Source organism: Bubalus bubalis, chromosome 19 (genome assembly GCF_019923935.1).
Source record: "Bubalus bubalis isolate 160015118507 breed Murrah chromosome 19, NDDB_SH_1, whole genome shotgun sequence".
In the NCBI taxonomy this organism is placed as follows: domain Eukaryota; kingdom Metazoa; phylum Chordata; class Mammalia; order Artiodactyla; family Bovidae; genus Bubalus; species Bubalus bubalis.
The window spans coordinates 56,114,255-56,142,162 of NC_059175.1; the positions used below are offsets into that span (position 1 = coordinate 56,114,255).

At 44.3% G+C, this 27,908-nt stretch overlaps 1 protein-coding gene across 4 annotated transcripts in view; it reads left to right on the forward strand.

Annotated features, from left to right (window-relative positions):
• Positions 1-27,908, forward strand: part of MYO10 (myosin X) — a 258,403-nt gene that overhangs the window by 43,924 nt on the left and 186,571 nt on the right. For 2 of the 4 annotated variants that reach the window (XM_006072954.3, XM_006072953.3), the window contains exon 2: positions 12,440-12,538. The exons of 1 other annotated variant lie outside the window; for it this stretch is intronic. In XM_006072954.3, the coding sequence (XP_006073016.2) occupies positions 12,440-12,538 (99 nt within the window). Of the gene's footprint in view, positions 1-12,439; positions 12,539-27,908 lie in introns of those variants that run through there. One more of the 4 variants, XM_025270683.2, reaches the window with a different exon arrangement.

A 27,908-nucleotide genomic window follows, 5' to 3' on the forward strand; every position in this document is an offset into this window, starting at 1 on the left:
ACTGTCTGAGATTGTCTCAGCAACTTGGAGATGATTCATTTCTTTCAGTGTTACTCTTTCTGGGATTACTTCTAGTCACTGTAGTTCAGTAGAGTAACTGAAAAGTTGTTAGGAGGAGTTGAGAAGAAGGTAGGGAAAATCAAAATATAAAACCAGGATGGAATCAGTTGGCAAGTTTGGAAGCCCAGAATTGGGAATAAACTCATTAAGGAAACCAACCCTGAGGATTCATTGGAAGGACTGATACTGGAGTGGAAGCTTCAATCCTTTGGCCACCAGAAGCGAAGAATCGCCTCAGTGGAAAAGACCCTGATGCTGGGAAAGATTGAAAGCAGTGGGGAGAAGGGGGCGACAGAGGATGAGATGGTTGGATGGCATCACCGACTCAATGGACATGAGTTGGAGCAAGCTCCAGGAGATGGTGAAGGACAAGGAAGCCTGGCGTGCTGCAATCCGTGGGGTTGCAAAGAGTAGGACGCAGCATAGTGACCAAACAACAACAAAAAGAATTCCAATTTCATAAGTCAGGTGTCTTGCCATTTAGCATAGTTTGCTTTGGTTTTAATTATGAGTGGGGGACACCGATGAGTCTTTGCATCTTTACCTGAGGAACATTGAGCAGAGATTAGTTTATTGTTGGCAAAATCTTTCAGCGTTTTCTTTTTTCCTTTCCCTTTCTACCTCCTACTGCTCATGTACTTTACATGTGATTGTCCCCGCGAAAGCAGTGGCTCACGGTGGTGACAGTTTGACGTTACGGGTGGACAGCGGGAAATGCGTGCCACGTGGCCCTTCTCACTGGGAACTGTGGCGAGGCATGGGACAGACGGTGAACTTGATTGAATGTAGGCAGCCTCGTTTTACAGCCGTACTGTGTTTAGGTGTTCGGGACATGACATATCTTGCTGTGGGAATAGTGCTGTAAAAGATACTGAGGCTCATATTTCCAAGAAATGATGTTTATGATGACAATGATGACATAGCTGATAGCCGCAAACACATTTCAGCTACAGAGAGCTGGAATACATCCCTTATTAGAAGAGCAGTGCCTTCAAGGGCTTCTATAGGCCAGTCTGGGGAGTTACGCAGCGCTTGTCACGTAGCCTTTGGGAGTGGTTGTAGGGGAGGGGTTATGTCTGTGAGTCCTGAACAAGTGTCAGCCACACATTTTCCCCTGGAATTTAATGGTGGCCTCAGCTCTGAAGGGTGTAGAACAGTTGTCCTTGGCGTTGCTTATTATAGAAAGCAAATGCCACTGCTGCTCCACAGCCCTGGTGACGTGGGACACATTGGGGATCTTCATACCGCGTATTTCTGACATCCCGGGCGATATGCTCACAGCACATTCCTTTTCTGTCCTCAGCAGTCGGTGCTGGCCCCGTGCTAGCTGAATTCTGCACCCTTTGAGAACTGAGCCCGAAACCATCTGCTTTTCAGACTCTGATGCAATAGTGCCGAAGAGGGTGCCAGCCTTAGGTCTGAAGCCCTGCGGTCACATGCAGGAAGTGAGTCCGGGGACCACTCATCCTGGTGGCCCCGTGCTCTGCTTTCCCTGCCCTGTGGCAGGTGGGCCCGCAGATCACCCATGGCGGCCAGGACGTTGGGGTCAGTGGCCACGAAGCTGCTTCACTTTTCCCGGGCCCCCTCCTGAGCTGCGGCTGTCTCTGCAGGAGAGACGTCTTGGGTTGCCCCTTTTCCTTTCATTTCTGAGTCTCCTGAGTCCATCTCCAGCCAGCAGGGCCCCTTTTGTCCCCGCCACTCTTGTTCGCACCGCATTTTTCATACTCACTTTGGACACGTGATGACGCTGTACTTCGTTCTCACCTTCACTGTTTCCAGACCTGTTGACAAGTTTTGCACTGAGGTTTGCAAGCACTTAGGGTTGAAATCTCCCCCGAGGTGAAAGAGCATAGGTTTTGAGCGGGCTTTTGTCTGTGTGGATTCCAATTGTCTGCATAAAAACGTTGTTAGATCCAAACATGAAAGTGTGTTAGCCACACAGTCGTGTCCGACTTTTTGTGACCGTATGGACTGAAGCCTGCCAGGCTCCTCTCTCCATGGGATTCTCCAGGCAAGGATACTGGAGTGGGCTGCCATTCCCTTCTCCAGGAAACATGAAAAGTACCTGTAAAAAAAACCCCCAAACGGCTGAGTAGACAGAAAAGAGAAAAAGGAGAGAGGGCCCCTAGTACTGCCATCCAGCCAGCTGCCGCGGAGACCTCGCTCCTTCTGTCGTCAGATGTTTTGAATCACATTCTGCAGCACTCCCTCCCCGCACCCAACCCCTTCCTTCTGTAAGCACCGAGCCAAGGTCACCGGAAATTAGATCTGCCCCAGGTAGGTCATGTCTGGGCTGATCCGACTTCAGGAGGTTGTGGAAATTCCTAGAATTGAGACAGTGGAGTCTGCTTTCAGTTAATGGGGTTTGAAAGCTCCTTTCCTTTGGCGTGGCTCTGAACTTTCTGTTCACTCTAGACCAGTGGTTCTCAACTAGGACAGTCCCCTCCTCCATGACAAATAATTCCCTCACCAAAAATGTCAGTACAGATGAGGTGGAGGACCCTGTGTTAGAACTTTGTATGTTATAAACGCCGTGTGTCCTTTGAGACAGATTTGAGTAATAAGGATTAGGGAAAAAAAAAGATCTGTTCAGTTGATGAAAAGGTATTCCTACTTCAACAACAAAGGTAACTATAAACGAGGAGAGATCTCACTTATATGTGGACCCTCCCCATCAGAACCACCCCTCTGAACTCGTACAGAAAACAGATAAGCGATTGCCAGAGGGAGGGGTGGAGGAATTGAATGAACAGCTTCAAATGCTACAGACTTCCGGTTGTAAAATAAGCCCTGCAGATCTCATAGCATGGTGGCTATGCTTGATAATACCGTATGGTTATTTGAAAGTTGCTAAGAGAGTAGATCTTAAAAGTTGCCATAAGAAAAAAAAACATGTGTGGTAATGGATGTTAACTAGATTTATTGTCTTGATCACTTCTCCATAGATACTAATATCTAATCATTATGCTGTACACCTGGAACTAATGTGTTACATGTCAATTATATCTCAGTTTTAAAAATGCTGTTTGAATTCTTATACTATGATATATTACCCACATCTCCTTTCTGGAATTCAGTATCTTCAAGAACAAGGGTCTCCTATGTCCCAGCCTGCCACATTTGTTGGTGTTTAGTTTCTAAGTTGTGCCTGACTCCTGTGACCCTGTGGTGTACTCTTCCAGGCTTCTCTGTCCGTGGCATTTCCCAGGCAAGAATACTGGAGTGGGTTGCCATTTTCTTCTCCATGGGCTCATCCTGACCCACGGATCGAATCTTCCACTGAACCACCAGCCCACTTGTTATATTAGACGTCTTCAAATCCAGGTTACTTCTTAGCTAAGTCATTGCAGGCTAAAAAGAAGAGCTTTCTTTTGGCTGTTGAAAATACTGCGGATTTAAATAGCCATATTAGGTACTTCCCTGATCTAGTGGCTAAGACTCCACACTCCCAATGTAGGGGGACTGGGTTCAATCCCTAATTAGAGAACTAGACTCCCACATGCTGTAACTAAAAATCTTGCATGCCCCAGCTAGAAGATCAAAGATCCCTCGTGCTGCAGCAAAGACCCAGTGCAGCTAAGTAGGTAGGTAGGGAAACGTTGTTGGTTAATTTCCTCTATCTCAAGATAGAGTGCTTTCCTCAAGATACATTTTTTAAAAAATAGCCATATTAATTTATCCATTACAATGTTATTAGATTTTCTTTTTTTTTTTAAAAAGGAAAGGCAGATCACATTCCAGAAACAAACTGATTTTATCGTGTAGGTTGTTAGGACTCCTGAACCGTGGAAGTCAACATGGGCCGAGTAGGCAGTTATGGGAGAAAAATAGGTGTGGTGCCGTGTTGTGGGTCTAAGACTGAGTTGTGTGTTTGACTAAAGAATGTCTTCTTTTCTGTGAATCTGTAATTAGAACATGCCACACAGTATGGTATTTAAAGTCCATCATCATTATCCCTTTTTAGGGTTGTTTTCCTACCTTATTTTTAAACTTAGTTTTTTTCAAAGTTCAGGGATGAAAATCATTCTTGAAATCAGAAGATAAATGTAGTAGTTAAAAAGAGAAAAAAAAATTTTTTTTAATGGGGCAGCAACAGGTGCCTATAATAGTGATTTTTAGCTTCTTAAATGGGGGTCAGTCAACTTTTGTGCAGAAGGGCCAGAAGGTAAGTATTTTAGGCTCTGCAAAGCTACGTTGTGTTTCCATGTTAGCAGGAAGATGCCAGGTACAACTTCTTGCCCAAGGAGTTAATGCAGGTCACACAGCTGGCTGGGGATTTGTGATTATCTTCCAGGGAGATCAGATCAGATCAGTCGCTCAGTCCTGTCTGACTCTTTGCGACCCCATGAATCGCAGCACGCCAGGCCTCCCTGTCCATCACCAACTCCCGGAGTTCACGCAGACTCACGTCCATCAAGTCAATGATGCCATCCAGCCATCTCATCCTCTGTCGTCCCCTTCTCCTCCTGCCCCCAGTCCCTCCCAGCATCAGAGTCTTTTCCAATGAGTCAACTCTTCGCATGAGGTGGCCAAAGTACTGGAGTTTCAGCTTTAGCATCATTCCTTCCAAAGAAATCTCAGGGCTGATCTCCTTCAGAATGGACTGGTTGGATCTCCTTGCAGTCCAGGGGACTCGCAAGAGTCTTCTCCAACACTACAGTTGAAAAGCATCAATTCTTCGGTGCTCAGCCTTCTTCACAGTCCAACTCTCACATCCATACATGACCACAGGAAAAACCATAGCCTTGACTAGACGAACCTTTGTTGGCAAAGTAATGTCTCTGCTTTTGAATATGCTATCTAGGTTGGTCATAACTTTCCTTCCAAGGAGTAAGTGTCTTTTAATTTCATGGCTGCAGTCACCATCTGTAGTGATTTTGGAACCCAGAAAAATAAAGTCTGACACTGTTTCCACTGTTTCCCCACCTATTTCCCATGAAGTGATGGGACCAGATGCCATGATCTTCGTTTTCTGAATGTTGAGCTTTAAGCCAACTTTTTCACTCTCCACTTTCACTTTCATCAAGAGGCTTTTGAGTTCCTCTTCACTTTCTGCCATAAGGGTGGTGTCATCTGCATATCGGAGGTTATTGATATTTCTCCCAGCAATCTTGATTCCAGCTTGTGCTTCTTCCAGTCCGGCGTTTCTCATGATGTACTCTGCATATAAGTTAAATAAACAGGGTGACAATACACAGCCTTGACGAACTCCTTTTCCTATTTGGAACCAGTCTGTTGTTCCATGTCCAGTTCTAACTGTTGCTTCCTGACCTGCATACAAATTTCTCAAGAGGCAGATCAGGTGTTCTGGTATTCCCATCTCTTTCAGAATTTTCCTCAGTTTATTGTGATCCACACAGTCAAAGGCTTTGGCATAGTCAATAAAGCAGAAATAGATGCTTTTCTGGAACTCTCTCGCTGTTTCCATGATCCAGCGGATGTTGGCAATTTGATCTCTGGTTCCTCTGCCTTTTCTAAAACTAGCTTGAACATCAGGAAGTTCACAGTTCACATATTGCTGAAGCCTGGCTTGGAAAATTTTGAGCATTACTTTACTAGCGTGTGAGATGAGTGCAATTGTGCGGTACTTTGAGCATTCTTTGGCATTGCCTTTCTTTGGGATTGGAATGAAAACTGACCTTTTCCAGTCCTGTGGCCACTGCTGAGTTTTCCAAATTTGCTGGCATATTGAGTGCAGCACTTCCAGGGAGGGAGGCCGATAATTGGAGCAGAGATACTCTCTACCACAGGCTTCCCTGGTGGCTCAGTGGTAAAGAATCCATATGCCAATACAGGAGATTCAGGTTGGAGCCCTGGGTCAGGAAGATCCCCTGGAGAAGGCAGTGGCACCCCACTCCAATATTCTTGCCTGGGAAATCCCATAGACAGAGGAGCCTGGTGGGCTACAGTCCATGGGGTCACAAAAGAATCGGACATGACTTAGTGACTAAAAAACAACATGTTCCTCTAACAGTCTTATCTGGAGATGAGCTTGGACATGGCTCCTGATAGCCTTGTATCCCCCTCCTAGTCTATGTTAATAGAGAGCGGGGACTTAATGAACCCAACACAAATCAGTCTTCAGAGTTTTAATACAGCTGGAGAAGAATCCCATGGACAGAGGAGCCTGGCAGGCCATGGTCGATGGGGTCGCAGAGAGTCAGACACGACTGAAGTGACTAAGCATGCACGCACGCACACATAATCATTATTCCCGTGTGTGTGTTTCTTGACATCACCATTGGTCAGTTATAGAGACATGATTGGGTTTTTCCCATTATGGAATGGTTAAGAATATTCATGTACCACTGAGAAGTATATAGGCTGGGATTTAAAGTTTTTAAATGGTTTGAAATGACCATGTGTAATTACATACAAGAAAATCCACCCATTGTAGATTTACAGTTGAATGGAGTTGAGGGCATTTAGACAGTTGCTGCATTTAGACAGTCATGCCGCCATCAGCACAGTTCAGTTTTAGAATGATTCCGTTGTCCTCCCCACCCAGGTTCCTTCTTCCACATGCAGTTAGTGCGTCTCCCTGCCCCGACACCTAGCCTTTGGCATCTATTCATCTAGTTTCTGCATCTATGAATTTACCTCTTCCAGAAATTTCATATACATGGAATTCTATGATATATACTTATTTATGTGTAGCTTCTTTTACTTAGTGTAATGTTTTTGAGTTTTATCCTTGTTGGTGATTCTGTGATTTGGTTTTTTCTTCTATTGCTGAGCCTTTCATTGTATAGATTTATCACATTTTATTTCTATACCTGCTGATGGACATTTGAATGTGTAGACAAAAAAAAAAGTATTGCCTGCCTTTCCCGTTTAAAAAAAAAAAGAAAAAAAATGAGGGTTCTCACCATCAGCCACTGTAGCCACCCACAACAGTGTACCTTGAGGGGATTCATCTTCTCATTCATACACAAAAATAGCATCCTGGCCTTAGATAGTTAAGATGCATATCTGGGGAATAAATTCAATGAGCCCAGACTCTTGCATCTTCCCGTACATAGAAAAACACTGTAATTGTTAACTTGAGATGCTGGGTTTTGTGATTAGCAGTAATCTCTTGGTGTTGGACCACTTTTTTTCTTCCCCACCCCCAGCAGAAGCTCCAGTATATCCTGGCTCCTCGCTTGCTTGTTTGGAACTGTTAACTCAGCGGAGAGGCTGGCGCCCGGGCAGTAATCCTCTGTAAGATCCCCAAATAAAATCTAACCTGCAACTTTAGGTTGTGCATTTTTCTTCTGTCGACAAGTGATTTCTAGAATTCAGCTGTTATGAATAATGCTGCTGTGAATATTAGCTTACAAGGCTTTTGAAAAACTTGGAGTAGGCAGATCTCTGGGAGTTGAATTGTTGGGACATATGGCAAGATTATATTCTGAATTTAAGAAACTGCCACACTGTTTTCCAAGCTGGGTATACCATTTTATATCGCCACCAGTTTTTCCACATTGTCACCAACACTCGGTGTGGTTGGTCTTTAAGTACAGCCAGGAAGTCATTCGTTGGCAATGGAAAAATGGAATCTCTGTGAACCTAATTTTTAAAGGAATGGTATTACTTGTCTCCTTATCTTACAAGATTGCCCTCAAGTTCAAAGAGATGGGAATTTCTGGCCAAGTGCTTTATCTTATAAAACTGTTAATGGTGATTGTGTGCAGAAAAGTTTTTTAGAAGTTGAATTTAACACATACCTGTCTCAGATTAAGATGAAAACATCCAGAGTTTTAATAAAAGGTGTTATTTTGTGATACAACTTGTTCCACCTGCTTTTAAAGGCATATTTTTACTCCAGTTGTGAATTTTCCCCATATGCTAGGAGTTTTCTCCATATGTCTGTGTTGTACATTAAATTATCAGTCTGTTTAACAATGACAGAATATAATGGTTTGCATATGGTTGGGTGCATTTTTCTTCTCCACTCAAACTTGGATGTTCTGGTAAATGTCTGTCTGTGACTTCGTTTTCAAATGCCTGTGGGTGGCCTCTTTTCTGGACCGGGGTGTATGTGTTCTTTTCGAATAGAATGGAAGCAGAAAGTTGGAGGGCTGAGAGAAACCACCCAGAACAACCTATGTAAAAAAATATCCATTGCACCAGTTTTACTTTGCAAGTCTGATTCTATGAAAATTGCCTGTTTAAACTTTTTCAGAGAAAAAAGCGGGTGTTTTGAATGCATTTCCCTTCCTATCTGGGGAAGACAGTGTTCAGGAAAACTGGTTAGGGGGCTCTGGATTGGAAATCAGGGCTGGATTTTGTAAGATTTGTATTTCAGCAGCTCTTCACACCTGTTGAGAAAGACCTTTGGACTAAGGAAGTTGAATTGTGTGTTTTTCGTGTAGGCAGGACTGTGTCAACAAAGGGCTTGGTAATACTTTCAAATGAGAAGGTTCGAAAAGAGCTACAGCAAAACTCAAGTGAAAGAAACGGCACACTGTGTAGCCTCTGGGAGTCGGGAGGTTTATATTAATCCTGGTGACAATTTATATTAATTCAGTAATGTTTCATAACAGAATCTTAATTCATATAGATAGACAATTTTGAGACTTGGGAAACAGACATGAAATCCTTTTTGATCAAAGCAGTGCAGGTGGTAGTCATAGCAAACAGAAAGCTTTGGACTCAGGATTCTGGGATGGAGGTCCACTGTGATTATTTTATGGTTTTACCTAATGAGTAAAAGCTCTTGTGTTATGACCTTGAAAGTTTCCATTTGAGTGTGTGTTTGCGTGCTCAGTCCTGTCTGACTCTTTGTGATCTCATGGACTGTAGCCTACCAGGCTCCTCTGTCCATGGGATTTTCCAGGCAAGAATAGTGGAGTGGGTTGCCATTTCCTACTCCAGGGGATCTTCCCAACCCAGGGATTGAAGCAGAGTCTGCCAAGTCTCCTGCATTGGCAGGTGGATTCTTTCCATGTAGGTATTTGAAAGCCTTCAGTGCTGCAGTGTCTTGACCTGTGCGTTTTAAAAAGGCTGAAAAAGTAGTTAAGACGCTTGGAAGTCTCTATCTAGAACATTACAAATACTGCAGTTTTGGTGTGAAATGGCATTTAAAAGAGCAGTCTTAGAGATGCCTGCAGTAAATGTTCTTGGAAAACAGCTGTTTGCTAATAAAGAAATCAGGACTGCCCAGCAGTTGTGTCCTTCTTTCTGGATGTTTTAGTTGTTTTCTGACCTACTAGTGCATTTTATTTATTCATGAATTTCTTTAAGGAGACAAATAGTGTGATGTGTGGAAAGAGTATGGAATAAGGATTTGAAAAGAGACTAGCTTGTGACTTTAGATAAGGACTTAAGCTCTGAACTTGAGTTTCAGGGCAAGGATTCCTATCTTACCAAAGGTTAAGTTAGCATCAGGGTTATTGAGGCTCTTAGCACATGACTGGGACACCTCATGGACACCCTATTACCGGAAGCTACTGTTTATGCCAGTAATAACATAATTTAAAGTACCATAAAGTGCTGAGTATACTTAGTTCACTTCTACATTGTTTATCCCCTTCCATCTCTCTCTGTGTTGAGATCAGTAGTAGTCCCTTACATGAGAAGTTAAATGTATAACCAATATATTTGACTATTTCATTTAACATCTCAAATTAAAACAATAAGCAGATCAATGAAATGAGGTTGAAAATTCTAGTAAAAGGAGCTTTAAGTGCTATTCTTGTATCAAATGATAATTTTGGTGTGTTTCCACTGTTTCATTTTTGTTGGAGTTGATGAAATTGAGCAGAGTAGAAATAATATGAATAATAAAGTGGTTGCAGCACATTGGGTATACATTAAGTCATAAAAGTAATTCTTTTTTTTTGAATTAGTTCAGTTTAGTTGCTCAGTCGTGTCTGACTCTTTGTGACCCCATGGACTGCGGCACGCCAGGCCTCCCTGTTCATCACCAACTCCCAGAGTTTACCCAAACTCATGTCCATTGAGTCAGTGATGCCATCCAACCATCTCATCCTCTGTCGTCCCCTTCTCCTCCTGCCCTCAATCTTTCCCAGCCTCAGGGTCTTTTCCAGTGAGTCAGCTCTTCGCATCAGGTGGCCAAAGTATTGGAGTTTCAGCTTCAACATCAGTTCTTACAGTGAATATTCGGGACTGATTTCCTTTAGGATGGACTGGTTGGATCTCCTTGCAGTCCACAGGACTCTCAAGAGCCTTCTCCAACACGACAGTTCAGAAGCATCAATTCTTCGGCACTCAGCTTTTTTTACAGACCAACTCTCACATCCATACATGACCAGTGGAAAAATTTTAAGTATTTTTTAATTGACGTATAGTTGATGTAGATTATTGCGTAAGTTTCAGGTGTACAGCTTAGTAGTTCAGTATTTTTGCAGATTATATGCCATTGTGGATTAATGGGTATGATGTATGATATGGATATAATTCCCTGTACTATAGAGTATATCCTTTTTGCTTATCTATTTTATATATAGTAATTTGTATTTGTTAATCCCACACCCCTAATATGTCCCTCTTCCCTCCTTTTTCCCTTTGGTAACCACTAGTCTGTTTTCCATGCCTGTGAGTCCGTTTCTATTTTGCATATATGTTTGTTTGTTTTATTTTTTTAGACTCCATATATAAGTGATATCATACAGTATTTGTCTTTCTCTGTCTGACTTATTTCACTAAACATAATGGCACCCCACTCCAGTACGCTTGCCTAGAAAATCCCATGGACAGAGGAGCCTGGTGGGCTGCAGTCCATGGGGTCGCTAAGAGTTGGACACAACTGAGCAACTTCACTTTCACTCTTCGCTTTCATGCACTGGAAAAGGAAATGGCAACCCACTCCAGTGTTCTTGTCTGGAGAGTCCCAGGGACGGGGGAGCCTGGTGGGCTGCCGTCTATGGGGTCGCACAGAGTTGGACACGACTGAAGCAACTTAGCAGCAGCAGCAGCAGCAATTAATCTAGATCCATCCACATTGCTGCAAATGGCAGTATTTCATTATTTTTTATGACCAAGTAATTTTCATGTTTATCTATACATCACATCTTCTTTATCCAGTTGTCTGATGGGCACTTGGGTTGCTTTCCTGTCTTGGCTATTGTAAATAGCGCTGCTGTGAACACTGAGGTGCATGTATCTTTTGGAACTAATATTTTTTCCTTTTATGGATATATACTCAGGAGTGGAATTACTGGATTATGTGGTAGTTCCACTTTAGTTTTTTAAGGAAACTTCATACTGTTTGCATAGTGGCTGCGCCAATTTCCATTCCCATCACATGTATAAGAATTGCCATAAAGGTAGCTGTTTATAATTTGAATGACCAGTGAACACCCAGTAATTTCTGCAAACATTTTTATCACTTGTCCTTGAAAACAAACGGTTTTCATGTTGGGAAATCAAAGAAAGAAGAAATTCAGCATTGGAAAGCCAAGTATTTTGATTGTCATCTCATTTATCCAGTGGGGAAGTAAAAAAAGAGAAATAAAATTGATGCCAAAACATTTTGCCCCAGGTTAAAACAGTAGGATCTGAAAGTTGGGCTGTAATTCCAAACTTTGGGGTGCGTTTGTTATCTGGTGGAATCCTGCCAAAATTCATACTGGTGGGACTGGGTTGTAATACTTACTAAAACGGAATCCCTCTCTTGGAGAGGTCAGTGGATTTTATACAAGGAGGAAGTCAGTGCCCTCCAAGTGGGCCAGTGCTTGGGGCTTGGACTCGGGAAGTTGGAGCCTGAACGTTCTGTAGAGTTCTGAACTTCGGGCGAAGCAGTGTGGTGACCTGATTAAACTTGTAGTTTCTTCATGTGAGACGCTGGGCAGGCTACCTCTGGATCTCCACTTCTCCATCTATACAGTGGGTAATGACGCTTGCCTCAAAGGGTGGGTGTGTGTGAATGAAACGAGATAATCCACAGACATCAGTTGCATTTTAGTACGATTTTCTCTGTCCTTTCTTTTCTTCCTCTGTCTAGTGGGGCTCTCAGTCACACTTGTATATATGTAAGGCTGTGGGTATATGTGGGCTTCCCTGGTGGCTCAGATGGTAAAGAATCCACTGGCAACGCAGGAGACCTGGCTTCAGTCCCTGTGTCGGGAAGATCCCCTGGAGAAGGAAATGGCAACCCACTCCAGTATCCTTGCCTGGAATATCCCGTGGACAGAGGAGCCTGGAGGGCTACAGCCCATAGGGTTGCAGAGTCGGACACGACTGCTCAACTAACACACAAGGCTGTGGGTGATGCTTTCTTTGAAGATTCATTCCTTGCTTATTTGAGAAAGACATATGCTTTTCAAAAAGTGATTTTTAAGGAATTTAGTTAAGTATAGTAATTTTATGGGTGGTGTTTTGCCACATAGTGCAGTTCCAACACATAGTTATATTCTGTCTGTTTTATTTACAGGGAACACGGGTCTGGCTGAGAGAAAACGGCCAGCATTTCCCCAGTACCGTAAATTCCTGTGCGGAGGGCGTTGTGGTCTTCCAGACGGACTATGGTCAGGTGAGCAGAGAGCCTGCCGCTTCGTACCAGCCGTGTTCGCTTCCTCGGGGGGCCCTGAGTGAGGGCACGTGTGTTCATTCCCCGCTCCCCACCCCTCATGCCCTAGGCATCTTTTCTCAGTGATGAAACAGAATCCTAAAAGGGGAATGTGTGATGCACACCTTGAGTGTGTGAGAGACACAGTAAAAAAATTCTCCCAAATGGAACACAAAGTGTTCCAACCAGGACAGGACAGAGGAACACTGCACTTGGCTGGTTTCCTTCCTGGGAATCAGGACTAAGCAGGAGTATAGGGTGGTCATCGGTTTCACGGCGACCTTCCCTTCAAGTTTGTAAACTTGCCTAGTGTTGGGAGTACTGGTCTGCCAGTGAGACTGTAGCGGTGACCTGGTCCCTGTAAAGACAGGATGGAGCAAATCATGTCCCCTGAGCCTCCTTATCCACTTTGTGAAGCAACTGAAGAAGCTCCTCTGTCTGTAGGAACCACTGCTCCAGGGTGCCCATTCTTTAGTGTAAAACAAGTGAAGATGACTGAGAACGAATTCTTGAATCTACCAACTGGCCCACTGATTGTATTTGGACAGTTGAAAAGGAGCCTAGCTTCTCCATTTTATAAGGAAACCAATTTACAATAAAAAAAAATTGAAGTCCAGGTGGTTCAGTGGTAAAGAATGGGCCTACCAGTGCAGGAGACTCAAGAGATGCGAGTTGGATCCCTGGGTCGGGAATATCCCCTGGAGGAGGAAATGGCAACTCGTTCTGGTTTTCTTGCCTGGGAAATCCCATGGACAGAGGAGCCTGGTGGGCGACAGTCCATAGGGTCATAAAGAATCAGACATGACTGAATGACAGAGCGCACATACAGACACATACATAGTTAATTTACAGTGTTGTGTTTCAGGTATACAGCAAAGTGATTCAGTTATATGTAAATACATACATATATATATTTCAAATTCTTTTCCCTTATAGATTATTAGCAGGTATTGAATACAGTTCCTTGTGTTATACGGTATGTGCTTATTGTTTATTTTATATATAGTAGTTTGTATCTGTTAATCCCGAAGGAAACCAATTTTAATGTTATACGTGGGTCCCTCCTTCAGAGGCACATTAAAATCTAAGACATAAAGAAACGAAAGGAAGTTGTGTGCCAGTATTTAAAATTCATAGGTTCTGAATTTGTTTGCGAGTTGCTTTGAGAACAGACGCTTCAAGGTCAGGCTTGTGTAGTATGCGGCTGATGGGCCACTTTGTTATCGAGACCTTGAGCAGAGATGAGCCTCTTGGTCGTACACTCCTCATTTCTTGGCTTGATAAGCAGTGATGTTTCTGGGCTATTTCACAGTTTCTCAGTTCCTTTTTCATCTGAGCATCTTCAATGCTCTTCAGGATTTATCTGGTGGTGATGATACAGGTGTGATATGCAGATACAGAGTAGGGGTGGTGGGTGCAGGGAGAGGGGGCTGAAGAGACCACCTGTCTTACAGCCACCGCTGCACAGTCTGGGCTTTTTCTCATCAGGTTCTCAGGTAGGGTGATGTGGTCTGTAAACTAAGAACCAAGTGACCTGGCCAGCACTTTTGTGTCTTGCCTTCTCCCTTTCCCCAGATGAGAATTCAGCTCCTTTCAGTCCTTGTACATACTTCTCAAGATGAGGTAAAAAGACGAAATAACATTTAAGCAGTGTATCTGACCTGACGGAGCTTACTGAAATTCTTTTTTTTCCAACTTACTTTTAATCCCAAAGATACTTTATTCCCCCCCACCTTTTTCCTCTTAAAAAAATTGTGATGCAAAGCACATGATGTTAAAACTCCCATTTTAACCACGTTGAAGTGTACCGTTCAGTAGCTGTAAAGCGCATTCCCATTGTAGGGCAGTGGGTCTCTCGAACTTTTTCCATCTTGTGATAATCTGCCAAGACAGTGTATCCAACAAACGTGTAATTCCCCCCGTCCTTGGTAACCACCTTTCTACTCTCTATCTCTATGATTTTGATTCTTTTCAATGCTTATATGAGTGCAATCATGTAGTTTTTGTCCTTTTTTGTTACTGGCTTGTTTGATTTAACGTAGCATCCTCAATATTCCAAAGATGCTTTCTATTCCTGTTGAACTACGCTTTGCTCAGCAGAGGCTTCTCGCACAGCATTTCTAACAGCCTCTAAGCTTCCTGCCTATGTCATGTGGTCAGCAGTTGGGGACGTGTGACGCTGTTGCCAGCTGGTTGATGGGTAGCCCTCAGCATCGAAAGGGATGGTCAAGCCAGCAGTTTTGTTCTTCTTGACTTGTATTTATGGACCATGGGTTTCAGAAAGAACTAAACCAGAAAAGTATATACTTAAACATGAAGGCGACTCCCGACCTGGGAGTCTTCAATCGGTCATCAAATCCTTGGTCTTACGTTGCCCGCTCTGTCATTCCCAAGTATAACAACTGTAATTAACTTGGTGACCCATGTAGGAAATGGTTTGAAATATGAGGAAAGTGAGACAGGTTGGAAAGACGTGGCTCCGACGTGGCTCGAGAGCTGGCAGTGGCCGAAAGACTTCTCGTTTCTTTTTCTTCTGACCTACTTCTTCCTACCCTGACAGCACAGCTTCACAGCAGAACATAACAGGCATAAGCACCAAGGATTAGAAGTTCTTTACCTGGTCCTGGTGCCCAGGCCGGACACACCCACTGTTTATCTGAACAGAGAGAGAATCAGCTCAGAGATGGAGAGCATGGCCTTGTCCTGATCAAACACGTGGTAACTTTTATAGTACCGGCCAATTTCAGACCAATCTGGTTATGTTATTATTAAGATACTGGTGTTTTGGAGGGAAAGAGAGGATGGGGAGTTATTTTATGGGTCCGGAGTTCTGGTTTCAGAAAATAAAAGTGTTCTGAAGATGAACCATGGTGTTGGTCACGATGCGAATGTACTTACTGCCACTGAAAGGTACACTTAAAAGTGATTACAAAGAATTTGACACCCAAATCCTTTACAAAGAGCTTTTGTGAGGTGCCCTCTTTACTTTGGGAAATAAAGTATCCTTTAGAAAAGACATTATTCAGCCTTGTATTAACTTAGTGCTGGTTTTTAAGTGCTTTCAAAGGTAACCCTTATGGCAGAAAGTGAAGAGGACCTAAAAAGCCTCTTGATGAAAGTGAAAGAGGAGAGTGAATAAGTTGGCTTAAAGCTCAACATTCAGAAAACGAAGATCATGGCATCCGGTCCCATCACTTCATGGGGAATTAGATGGGGAAACAGTAGAAACAGTGTCAGACTTTATTTTTAGGGGCTCCAAAATCACTGCAGATGGTGACTATAGCCATGAAATTAAAAGACGCTTACTCCTTGGAAGGAAAGTTATGACCAACCTAGATAGCATATTCAAAAGCAGAGACATTACTTTGCCAACAAAGGTCCGTCTAGTCAAGGCTATGGTTTTTCCTGTGGTCATGTATGGATGTGAGAGTTGGACTGTGAAGAAGGCTGAGAGCTGAAGAATTGATGCTTTTGAACTGTGGTGTTGGAGACGACTCTTGAGAGTCCCTTGGACTGCAGGAATATCCAACCAGTCCATCCTAAAGGAGACCAGTTCTGGGTCTTCATCCGAAGGACTGATGCTGAGGCTGAAACTCCAGTACTTTGGCCACCTCACGTGAAGAGTTGACTCATTGGAAAAGACCCTGATGCTGGGAGGGATTAGGGGCAGGAGGAGAAGGGGACGACAGAGGATGAGATGGCTGAATGGCATCACCGACTCGATGCACATGAGTTTGGGTAGACTCAGGGAGTTGGTGATGGACAGGGAGGCCTGGCGTGCTGCGATTCATGGGGTCTCAGAGAGTCGGACACGACTGAGCAACTGAACTGAACTGAAAGGTTGCCTAGGGCTTCTCTGGTGGCTCAGACAGTAAAGAATCGGCCTGCAATGAAAGAGGACCCAGGTTCGATCCCTGGGTTGGAAAGACCCCCCCCCCCCACCCCCCGAGAGAAGGAAATGGCAACTCACTCCAGTATTCTTGCCTGGAGAATCCCATGACAGAGGAGCCTGGCAGGCTAGTCCATGGGGTCGCAAAGAGCTGGACATGGCTGAGCAATTAATGCAAAGGTCACCTGGCTAAAAGAGAAATAATGATAGAGAATGTTAGAAGGTTTAGCAGTTATTCTTGGGATTAGACCCTCACAATTTTAAGTGTTGGCATGTTGTAAACAAGTCTTTTAAAGGTAATTAAAAGCAGTTTGCTTCCCTGGTGGCTCAGTGGTTAAGAATCCACCTGTGCCTGAGTTGGGAGGATCCCCTGGAGGAGGGCATGGCAACCCACTCCAGTACTCTTGCCTGGAGAACCCATAGACAGAGGAGCCTGGCGGGCTACAGTCCATGGGGTCTCAAAAGAGTCAGATATGACTTAGCGACTAAACAACAACACAAGGGCAGTGTGGTTAGGGATCACATCATGGATAAGCCACAGGACGGATGAAAGACATCAGCCATGCTATATCAGGAGAATGACTGCTTGTGGTTGGGAAATATTTTTATAGGGACAGAATCATATGCAGGTTTTTTAAAGTGCTGTACCGTCAACATCTTTAACCAAAGTGATGATGATGAATTCTAGAAACCTGTTAGGTGATTCAGCAAGGGGATCTGGTGATGACAGAAACACTGAGGTCTTAATGCGTGAGAAGAGGCTGAACAAAATTATTTCATGAAATGTGTGCGGAAGAGCGGATTATTTCTAAGTCAAGTCTCTGTGAGATTAAAAGGCAATGTGCAACTAAATAAATCCTTCTATTATAAAAATTCAAAAAAAAGATTACAGTAGCAGATTTTATGTGAGTGTGTACATCTTATCACAAATGGGTCCCTAAAATGGGACCATGGGGTCATGGGGTACAGAGGAGTTAATACTGTATTGTCTTTGGTGAGAGCCCTGAAGGGCCCGTTTTGTTCTTTCATTCAGCCTCTTAACGCAATCTGGAATTCCATCCCCTGACAAAATTTAAATAAATTTTAAATTAAAAAGATATCAGTGTTTGAGATCAAATGGTAATAGGTGAAAACTATCTCATTTTCTGTATCTTTATTAACAATTTCAGTAAAATTTTTATGCTACCAAAATATGACCTCTCAGAATCCATGAACAGTTTTCAGACTGTTAGCTGAGTCTCCCTTTGGTTTAGAGCAGTGTCTGGAGAATCCCATGGACGGAGGAGCATGGTAGGCTGCAGTCCATGGGGTCGCAAAGAATCGGACACGACTGAGCAACTTCACTTTTCACTTTCATGCATTGGAGAAGGAAATGGCAACCCACTCCAGTGTTCTTGCCTGGAGAATCCCAGGGATGAGGGAGCCTGGTGGGCTGCTGTCTATGGGGTCGCACAGAGTCGGACACGACTGAAGCGACTTAGCAGCAGCAACAGAAGCAGCAGCAGTGCCTCTCAAACCTTACATACAGGAATCACCCAGGGGTCTTGTTTCTGATGCAGATTCTGGTTGGCGGGTCTGAGGGGGTGGGGGTTGGTGATGCTGAGAGTCTGCATTTCTCACCAGCTTCCTGGTGGCGGGGGTGCCGCTGGTCCATGGTCCACATTTTGAGTGGATTTACGAAACATTGTGGCAAACTGCCTTAGGGTCTTTGCTTCTCCAGTGAGGAGTGGGACGTGCTCTTTCCTCCTACATCAAGGGTTTCCAACCTGTGGGTCATGGACTGGTACTGATTTGTAGCCTGTTAGAACCTGGGCCGCATGGCAGGTGAGTGGTGGGTGACTCAGTGACGCTTCATTTTTATTGACAACCACTCCCATGGCTTGCATTACTGCCTGAGCCCGTGTGTGTGTGTGTGTGTGTGTATATCACTTGGTCCTGTCTGACCCTTTGCGACCCCATGGAGTATAGCCCACCAGGCTCCTCTGTCCATGGGATTTTCCCGGCAAGAATACTGGAATGAGTTGCTGTTTCCTTCTCCAAGGGATCCTCCCAACCTAGGGATTAAACGCAGGGTCTCCTGCATTGCAGGCAAATTCTTCACCCTCTGAGTCCCCAAGGAAGCCCCTTTTCCCTGTGTGCACCCCCTAATTCCAGCAGTTACTTCACCTGAAGTGTGGCCTGGGATTGTGCTGACTGCAGTGAAGTAATGCTCAGGTGGATTAAAGAGCAGTTTTCAAAATCCTGTTTTTGTGTTGGAAACCAAGCAGAGCCGCAAGTAACTAAAGTCCTGAAATGGGGTGTGGGACCGTGGGGTAGGTCGGAGATAATACTACGTTGCTTTGCTAAGAGCCCTGAAGGGCCTTGTTTTCTTCTTTCAGTCAGTCTCTTAAGATTTTGCACATGTGCTCAGCTGTTCTATATTTTTTCCCCCCAGGGAGATAACTTTTATATTAATCTAAAATTCCATCCCAGGCCAAAGCTTAAACTACTGTAGGTTGGTCCCGGGAATACAGAGGACCAAAGCGTTCCCAGTTGACTCATAACTTATGTTATACTCGCCGTGAAGTATTTGCAGATGGAAAAAGAAACGTGCGAGCGACATGCGAACACGCTGTGTTGAAAAAATGCATAGTTGTGGCCTCCGGAGGAGGAAGCACGTGGGCAGGTCAGCACGTGCTCCAGTGAGCGATGACTTGTCTGTTTGCACAGCACGCCTTGGACAGAGATGTAGGAAAGAGCACCACGATTCCCAGGTTCTGTAGGGAGCGGATCTGGCTCTAGGATCAACTCTGGTGAAGAGGATAGGATGGAAGCTGGCACTAAATGTGTGTCCTTTCCATAACATTCACCAGGCATGCTGGGCAATCCAGGAAGCGTCCTTTTGAAACAGTGTAGAATTGACTGATAACTTCTCGATTAGATTTTTCACTTTGAGAGTCAACTATTTTGAGATCTGTCCTGAAAAGAGCCTATTTTGAAAGCTCTGGAATCACTTAGAGTGATAGCAGTGTACCTGATTGGATTTTAAGGGAAAGTTCTTTAACTCACCCCGGACAACTTCAAGAGCTTATAACTGCAGCCATCCTGTTGGCTGTTTTGTCTGCCTTGTCCCTCTGTGGGGTCTTTGGAAATATTTTGCTGGCTGGGGAATTTGTCATCCCAGTAGACAAGTAAATGCCTTCCACTGTGAAAGAGTGAAAGCGTTAGTCACTCAGTTGTGTCTGACTCTTTGAGACCCCATGGACTGTAGCCCGTGAGGCTCCTCTGCCCCTAGAATTCTCCAGGCAAGAATACTGGGGTGGGTTGCCATGCCCTCCTCTGTGCCCTTCGCTTATTTGCACCACGTCGAAACAGAGTTGGTTTTAAATGTTGTTCTTCTCATCTTATTAATTGACAAAATGGCCGTTAGACTGACTGGTACTTTCAAGTTGTACCACCTCCTTCAACCCCACCCAGATAGACTTCCTCAGGCCAGAGAGGAAACATCACCTGCATTATTAATAATCACATCTCCGGTTTAACGCTATCTGCAACCTCTTTGGGTTTGACTTTCGCTTTGACTTGTTGGAATTAATGCTGTGAACCTCAGTTCAGTTCAGTTGCTCAGTCAAGTCCGACTCTCTGAGACCCCATGGACTGCAGCACGCCAGGCCTCCCTGTCTATCACCAACTCCCGGAGTTTACCTAAACTCATCTCCATTGAGTTGGTGATGCCATCCAACAGTGGGCATCACTATGGGCCTAATTTTGTGAAATTTGATGATGAGTTAGTGTAGTGGTTTTTTTCCTTGCTTTTTTTTTTGTTGTTGTTATTTTTCATACAATTTCTGCTCTGTGCAGCTGCTTTTCTTTGCTTTTTTTCACTCCTTCACTTTGCCCCCGTTGGTGCCCTTTTGTGTCCCTTGAATGGCATGTGGATGTGGCAGCTTTGGGACTTCATCACACCCCGTACAAGCCCTCTACGTGGAGCAGAGGAATCTCCCCCAAGCCTGTGGAGGGCTGGAAAACTTGACCATGGGACCCCCTAGAAAGTCTCCTATCTCACAGTCCAAATGTCAGCCTGAAGCTCCACTGATTGTGAGGAATCAGACAGCTAGCACTCGGTGATTTCAGCTTGATGGAACAGGTCAGATCAGCCTTTGGAAGGGAAGTGATGGAGCCTCCATCTTTTAACCGAGTTAAGAGTTTGATCTGCAAGGAAGCTGCCTGCGCACGCGGGCCCCCGGGAGCCCAGAAACGCCCACCCTTGTCAGCAGCTGCAGAAGTGGCATTCCTGGCTTCGCAGGCAGAACCAGCTGTTGGCTAAGGCAGCTGCGGGGTAAAGAGATCTTGCCTGCCAGCCCCTTCTCTGACAGTGCCTGGGGAATGAGTGAGCTGCAGTTAGCTCAGCATCCCCACATCAGGTGGGGCCATCTGGGATTCCCCTGGGCAGCTCCGGAACCAGCAAGGAGACAACTCAACTTAGGAAGATGGAGGAAAAGAGCTTGGGGGACGTTAATGATGAAGAAATAGTGTCTTTCAGATGCTTTCAGTGACTCTCAAAGCTGGAGTCTGGGACCACAGGACAGATTTCTTCCTGTGGCCGGCACAGGAATCCCTTGCTTTTACATTATTTTTAAAAAACAAAATGTGTATTCTGGCCCCTTCTCAACCTTTTCCCTCCTTTTTCATAAAGAGAAGCGTTCTGATATTAATGCACTGATTTGGGGGAAGCTTTTGCGGAACATTTTTTGTTTCCCTTAAAAGTAAAGAAACATATTTCCCCTCATCTCAGCCTTTCAAGTCTCCGGTGGCCCTTGTATTGCAGCGGGTGCTTTCGGCCTGATTAACCTGTGGGTTTGGTTGAACCAAAGGAAGTTGCCATCTCTGTAGGATGAAAGAGTTGAATATTGGCAGTTTTCTGTGGTTGAGCCTAATAGTGTGGTGTGTGTGTGTGTGCACACTTGTGCACACTCAGTCCTGTCTGACTCTACGACCCCTCTGAGCCTAAGAGTGTGTGTGTATGTGTGCATGCTCAGTCCATTGTACCTGACTCTTTGTAACCCCATGGATTGCAGCCCACCAGGCTCCTCTGTCCATGGAGTTTTCTAGGCAAGGATACTGGAGTAGGTTGCCCTCTATTTTAATCGTGTGTTTTAGCTTATCAATGTGTTTGATTTAAAGATAGAATTTTTCTGATGACAGTAAGTTGAACAAAGAAGGGTTTTTTTTTTTTTTTTTTTTTTGCAGTCCAGTTGAGAGGCAAAGCGTGTCGCTCAAAGAATATACAGCCCTGGCTTTTGGGCTTGAATCCTGTTGTGGGTATGTGTGTGTGCTAGCATCTGTGACATTCGTATTCCTTGTGGGTTTCAGCTTTTTGGATGGGTGTCTAAAATATTTACTATGATCTCTTCTACAAATGTCCAAATCTTTAAAAAAAATTTTCACCAGTTTTTAAGTTGAAGTACAGTTAATTTACAATGCTGTGTTAGTTGCAAATGTAATTTATACATGTATAAATAGTATTCTTTTTCAGATTTCTAGGTTATCACAGATATTGAATATTCAGCATATTGAATATTTACTATATATATTGAATATATACTATATATACATATACATATATACATATACTATATATGTGCTATAGGTTGGCTGTTTTATATAAAGTAGGGTATGTGTATGTGTTAATCCCAAGCTCCTAATTTATCCCTCCCTTCTACCCTTTGGTAACCATAAATTCCTTCTCTAAATCTGTGAGTCTGTTTCGTCAATAAGTTCATTTTTTGATTCCACATGACATGATAGCTCTTGATTTTGTCTTTCTCTGCCTGACTCCCAGTAAATGTCTGAATTTGAGTTGAAAGAAAAATGGATAGATAAATCTACAGTTGATCTTTTGAACTGGAACTTGGGTTTTCTTGTGTCTGTGTGTTTATTGTGGTAAATATAAATTTGACTCTCTGAACTGTTGTTGCGTGTATGATTCAATGGCATTGATTACATTCATAATGTGTGCAACCATTACCACTATTTCCAAAACTTTTTCATCATCCTAAGCAGAAACTCTGTACCCAGTAAGCACTAACTTCCTAAGCAATTTGTTTTTAACCTACTTTCCTCTTGGATACCTTTTTTGTGCTGCTCCTGAATATAAAAGTGCATTAGAGATTCTGGTTTGTATTCCTTACGGAATAGACACTGTCAGAAAGATCTGCTTTATTTTGATTTTTTTTAAATTTTATTTTATATTGGACTCTAGTTTATTTTGGGGCTTCCCTTGTAGCTCAGTTGGGAAAGAAACTGCCTGCAGTGCAGGAGACCCGGGTTCGATACCTGGGTCAGGAAGATCCCCTGGAGAAGGAAATGGCAACCGACTCCAGTATTCTTGCCTGGAGAATCTCATGGACAGGGGAGCCTGGCGGGCCACAGTCCATGGGGTCGCAAGAGTCAGACATGACTTAGCAACTAAACCACCACCACCATAGGTGATTTACAATGTTGTGCTGGTCTCAGATGCACAGCAAATTCAGTTATACATGTACACATGTCTGTCCTTTTTCAGATTCTTTCCCGTATAGGTTATTACAGAATACTGAGCAGAGTTCCCTGTGCTACACAGTAGGTCCTTGTTGATTATGTTATATATAATAGTGTGTTTACGTTAATCCCAAGAAAGAAGTGTTGTTGACTTAGCTCCAGAGTCCAAGGATGGAGAATTAGATGGTGACTTGAATCTGCTAACCCCCAAAGTGCGTTTGGCACTGAGCCTGTGATGTGTGCTCGGGGGTGGACAGCCCCGCCTCTGTGGTGGATGAAGGGCCCTTTTCAAGAGGAAGGTGGTTGCACAGTCATCCAAAAAATGAGAGGGAAGAGGGAGGTGCTGGTGAGAAATGGCAGATAATTTTTAAAAAATCAGATGTATTTGGTTTTTTTTTGTTAACTTCAGAATGGGTCCATCTGTTATTCTTGGAATTCACTACCATAAAAACAGTGCAGCTGTATTAAAAAGTCAGCATTGAGCTGGGAAGCTCTTAAATTCTCTGTGTTCTTCCCACATTTCGCTGTTTCATCCTGAAAATACCTGTCTCTGAGATGGATATTAAACACAAGCCCATGGAGTTTCTTAGAGTCAGAATATACTCCAGAGACTGAACACCACTGGAGCTTTGTCTTGCTTAAAGATCAAGTAAAATACAGTTTGTCCATCTGACTTGGTTTAGAGTGGGAAAAAAAATGTTTGTAGGCCTGAAAACCATGTGACTGACTCTCTAGATCTCTTCCAAGAATCTGGTTTGGCATCTTGTGGCTCAAAGATGGAAAGTCAGATGTTTCCATTAATTTTTACTCTGGGAATATAGGAAAAAAACAATATCTGATTGTTGGTGCACTTAGCTCCAGGAAAAAAAAAAAAAAGTGCATATTTGTAAATCTGCTTAGCTCTGCTTAGACACTTGCTTTCTGTAACTTGGAAAGAGGTTGTCATTCATGCAGGCTGAGGGCTTGTGTTTCCCTTTCGAGAACCTGGTTCCTGCAGAGATGCTTCTGGTCCTGCCCACCTGCACCCAGGGACAAACACCCAGACGAAGACCTTTCCACAGAAGCATTTCCAACCTCTGTTTCCAAGAGGACCATTACCTTGACTTTTTTATCTTTTTTTTTTTCCTCCTATGTCTCCTCAGCAAGCTTTCTGAGAATGGGAATCTGTCATTGCTGGGTCCTTAGCGCTTCAGGCTTCCCTAGTGGCTCAGATGGTAAAGGGTTTGCCTGCAATGCAGGAGACCCAGGTTCAATGCCTGGGTCAGGAAGATCCCCTGGAGAAGGAAATGGCAACCCACTCCAGTATTCTTGCCTTGAGAATTCCATGGACAGAGGAGCCTGGTGGGCCCCAGCCCATGGGGTCGCAAAGAGTTAGACACGACTGAGCGACTAACACTGTTTCACTTCAGCATCAGGGAGCAGAGCTGGCCCATGAAGACACTCGAGTGCTGAATGCCTCTGAAGCTCTATTTGCAGTCAGCATGGAGCCAGTTAGGAGGACACGTCATTAGAAGGATGTGTGCTCTGTTGAGACTGTTACCATATTACATTTTAAGAAGGAAATCACAAGTGACAGAAGAAAAAACCTCCTTGTCACAAGAGTCATGTTGGGAGTTTGGCTGGATTATTTCTGTCCTGGCCACATAAGAACCACCCTTAGGCCATATACGGCCAGAGCAAAATAAAGAGCCATTGAAAATAATTAAAAGGAATAACTTTTTCAAAGGAATTATTGTACTTGATAGACTCCAAAACCATATAACATGCACTTTTGTTTTTTGAGGAGGAGTGGTTGGCTGTTGAGTTTGGTTCAGAGTATTTTCCCAAAGTTTGACATTTTAAAACCTGAGATGGTTCTATGTATTTCAACATCTACAGTGAAACAGGACGTGGCTTACAGTAACAAATACTATTAGGTACATTGGTGTTCTAATGAGTGTGAGTTGTATCAAGTGTCATAGACCTTAACTTGCCAAGGGTGCACACCATTTCCATTACCTGCCCTAGTCCCGACATCTGAAAAATCCATCAGTAATGGCTCAGATGATAAAGAATCTGCCTGCAATGTGGGAGACCCAAGTTCAATCCCTGGGTAAGGACAGTCCCCTGGAGGAGGGAATGGCTACCCACTCCAGTATTCTTGTCTGCAGAATTCCATGGACAGAGGAGCCTGGCAGGGCTACAGTCCATGGGGTCACATAAAATTGGACATGATTGAGCGGCTAACACTTACATACAAGACCTTAAAAAACCCTTGTCTCTGGGGCCTGTCTCCCTGCTCCTTTAAGTGAATCCAGTTTATTTCTGACCTTTGCTTTCAGAGCAGGCTTTTGCCTTTCGCCTCAGCCTAGACCATTTGGACTGAACAGCCAGGCCCCTCCCTGTCTGACACCCCCATTGGGTGGGTGGATGGGTAGGGAAGGGTTGGATCTCTGTTAACAGTATTTACTGGCCCCAGTGAGCCTCTAGTTGAACGCACACACACACACAATGATTTTGCAGGAGGGAGTAAATGGTTTCTGCCTAGGGTCATGACCTTCTGTGGCTCCCTATCCCCGGTTGGGTCAGCTTATTGACTTTTTCCTTTGTGGCTGTTTCTCAACTTTGGCCTCCTCTTTCTTCCCCGGGTTCATTGAATGAGCCTCCTCTCCCCATTCCTTTGGCTTGATGTGTTTATTTGGACTCAAGCCTGACTCTGACCTGCCTGGGCATCTCATCTTCGGTCAACCTCTGGATTCCAGGCTCTGTTCTGGGTCGCTCAGCCGGCTTGTGCCTCTGTGAGCCTGTGGTATGTCCAGACCCTTCCTGCAGTCCCCGGGATTCCTGGTCCTGCGACACTTGTGTCCAAGCAGAAACGGGGGCTGGCGTTTTGTACCATTGGATCCATGGTCACGTTCGGTGGTTTTGTACCATTGGATCTTTGGTTGCTTTCAATTTTGTAGTTAGTTGAGGAAGTCAGACTGCTCGTACTTGAGGGTAAGTAGGATAGTGCTTTGCGTTCTAGATACCTATGAATACTGAAAAAATAGTTTTCATTAATGTTGAATGCTAAGCTCACTCAAATGCTAAGCTTTGTTGAATGCAAAGTCACCAGGTGGTGACTTTGGAAGAGGCGATGTCAAAAACTGATTAAATCAAAACTCAGTTTTGTTTATTTTTTTTGAGGCTTAACTACTATACCTTTATTATAAGTATCATTATGTGAAAAGGGGATGTGAAGATCTTGTTTGAAACCAAAAATAGTTCAGAAAATGATCTATGGGACGCAGACATAGCACCATTGGATGCTGGGTGTAATTTCAATAGAAAATGCAGAGGCCACTTATTAGAACAAGTTTAGGCACTTGTTGGCTTGTGATGGAGGTGCAAATGCATTGGAGAAATTCATTTATAGGCCTGTTATTGGGAACTAGTTTTCTGAAAGACTCAGTAATATGCACAGGGAATTGGTTTCTCAGTGTTCTACAGAGACCTGCAGCAGTACCTGCAGGGCAAGGCTCAGGAGGGTGTGACAGACCTCTCCTGCATGAACTCAGCTTCAGACGTGTGCTGAGCTCTCAACGCATTCTTCCTAAGGTCGCCTCCCTGGAGAGCTGTGGAAAATGGAGACACCCCACTTCTAAGCCATGTCCTCCTCATGACGGTTGGCATTGAGGATGGGTAAAGGGGTGGTTTAGTTGCTCAGTCGTTTCTGACTCTTGTGACTCCATGGACTGTAGCCCACCAGGCTCCTCTGTCCAGGGGATTGCCCAGGCAAGAATACCGGAGCGGGTTGTCATTGGCAAGAATACTGGAATGGGTTGCCATTTCCTCCTCCTGGGGATCTTTCCAACCCGGGGATTGAACCCTCGTCTCCTGCACTCAGGTGGGTCTCCTGCACTGCAGGTGGATTCTTTACTGACTGAGCCACCAGGGGTTACAGGGGAGAGGGTGCTGTTTTCTGGGAGATGTCTCTCTAGCAGGCACCGTGCTGGTGCGCATTCCTCCCGTTTGTTCTATTCAATCCTCGTGACTCCTGTAAGAAGGCATGGTCAGCTGTATTGACATGAAGGTGGAACTTACATGAAATAACATGTCCGAGAGCCGTGCTGGGTCGGTGATGAGTTGATAGAGGTGGGGTTTGGGTCCAGACTTGATCAACTTTCTACTTGATGACGTTACTTCTTCGGGAGGAACGTGAGGGGGGATGGGGAGATGGTGTGTGATGGGGGTTGTTGCCTGTTGACTTTCTCAGGCCCTGTGCCTCCCCATCCTGGCTGTTCCCCAAGGTCGTTTCTTTTCCCTCTTTAGTCCCCAGGGTTGAGTATCCTTGGCTTCTGTCTGATCATGACCTTTGTGTTTTCTCTTGAAGTTGCTCTTGAAGATCGGTGGCTTCTCAGACCACCTACCCAGGTCCCTCCTCCTTTGTGTGGTGGCTTTTTCCTTTATTTGGTTTTATTGCTCCAGGGCAACAGAAGAGCCAGTGAACATTCCCATTTTTAACATTTTTTTTATTTTAATGTTTCATCACCTTGTGTTCACAGTCTTGCTTCCAGGCTTCTGCCAGAGTGGTTCTCAGCCGTGTGTGTGTGTGTGTGTGTGTGTGTGTGTGTGCGCGCGTGTGCGCGTGCGTGCGCGCGCGCATGCGCGTGCTCACTCAGTCATGTTTAACTCTTTGCAACCCCATGGATTGTAGTCCAGTGGGCTCCTCTGGCCATGAAATTCTCCAGACAAGAATCCTGGCGTGGGTTGCCACTTCCTACTCCAAAGGATCTCAACCTTTTTGGTGTTATTCAGTCACTAAGTTGTGTCCAACTCTTTGTGACCTCATGAACAACAGCACACCAGGCTTCCCTGTCCTTCACTATCTCCTGGAATTCGCTCAAATACATGTCCATTGAGTCGGTGATGCTATCTAACCATCTTGTCCTCTGTTGCCCACCTTCT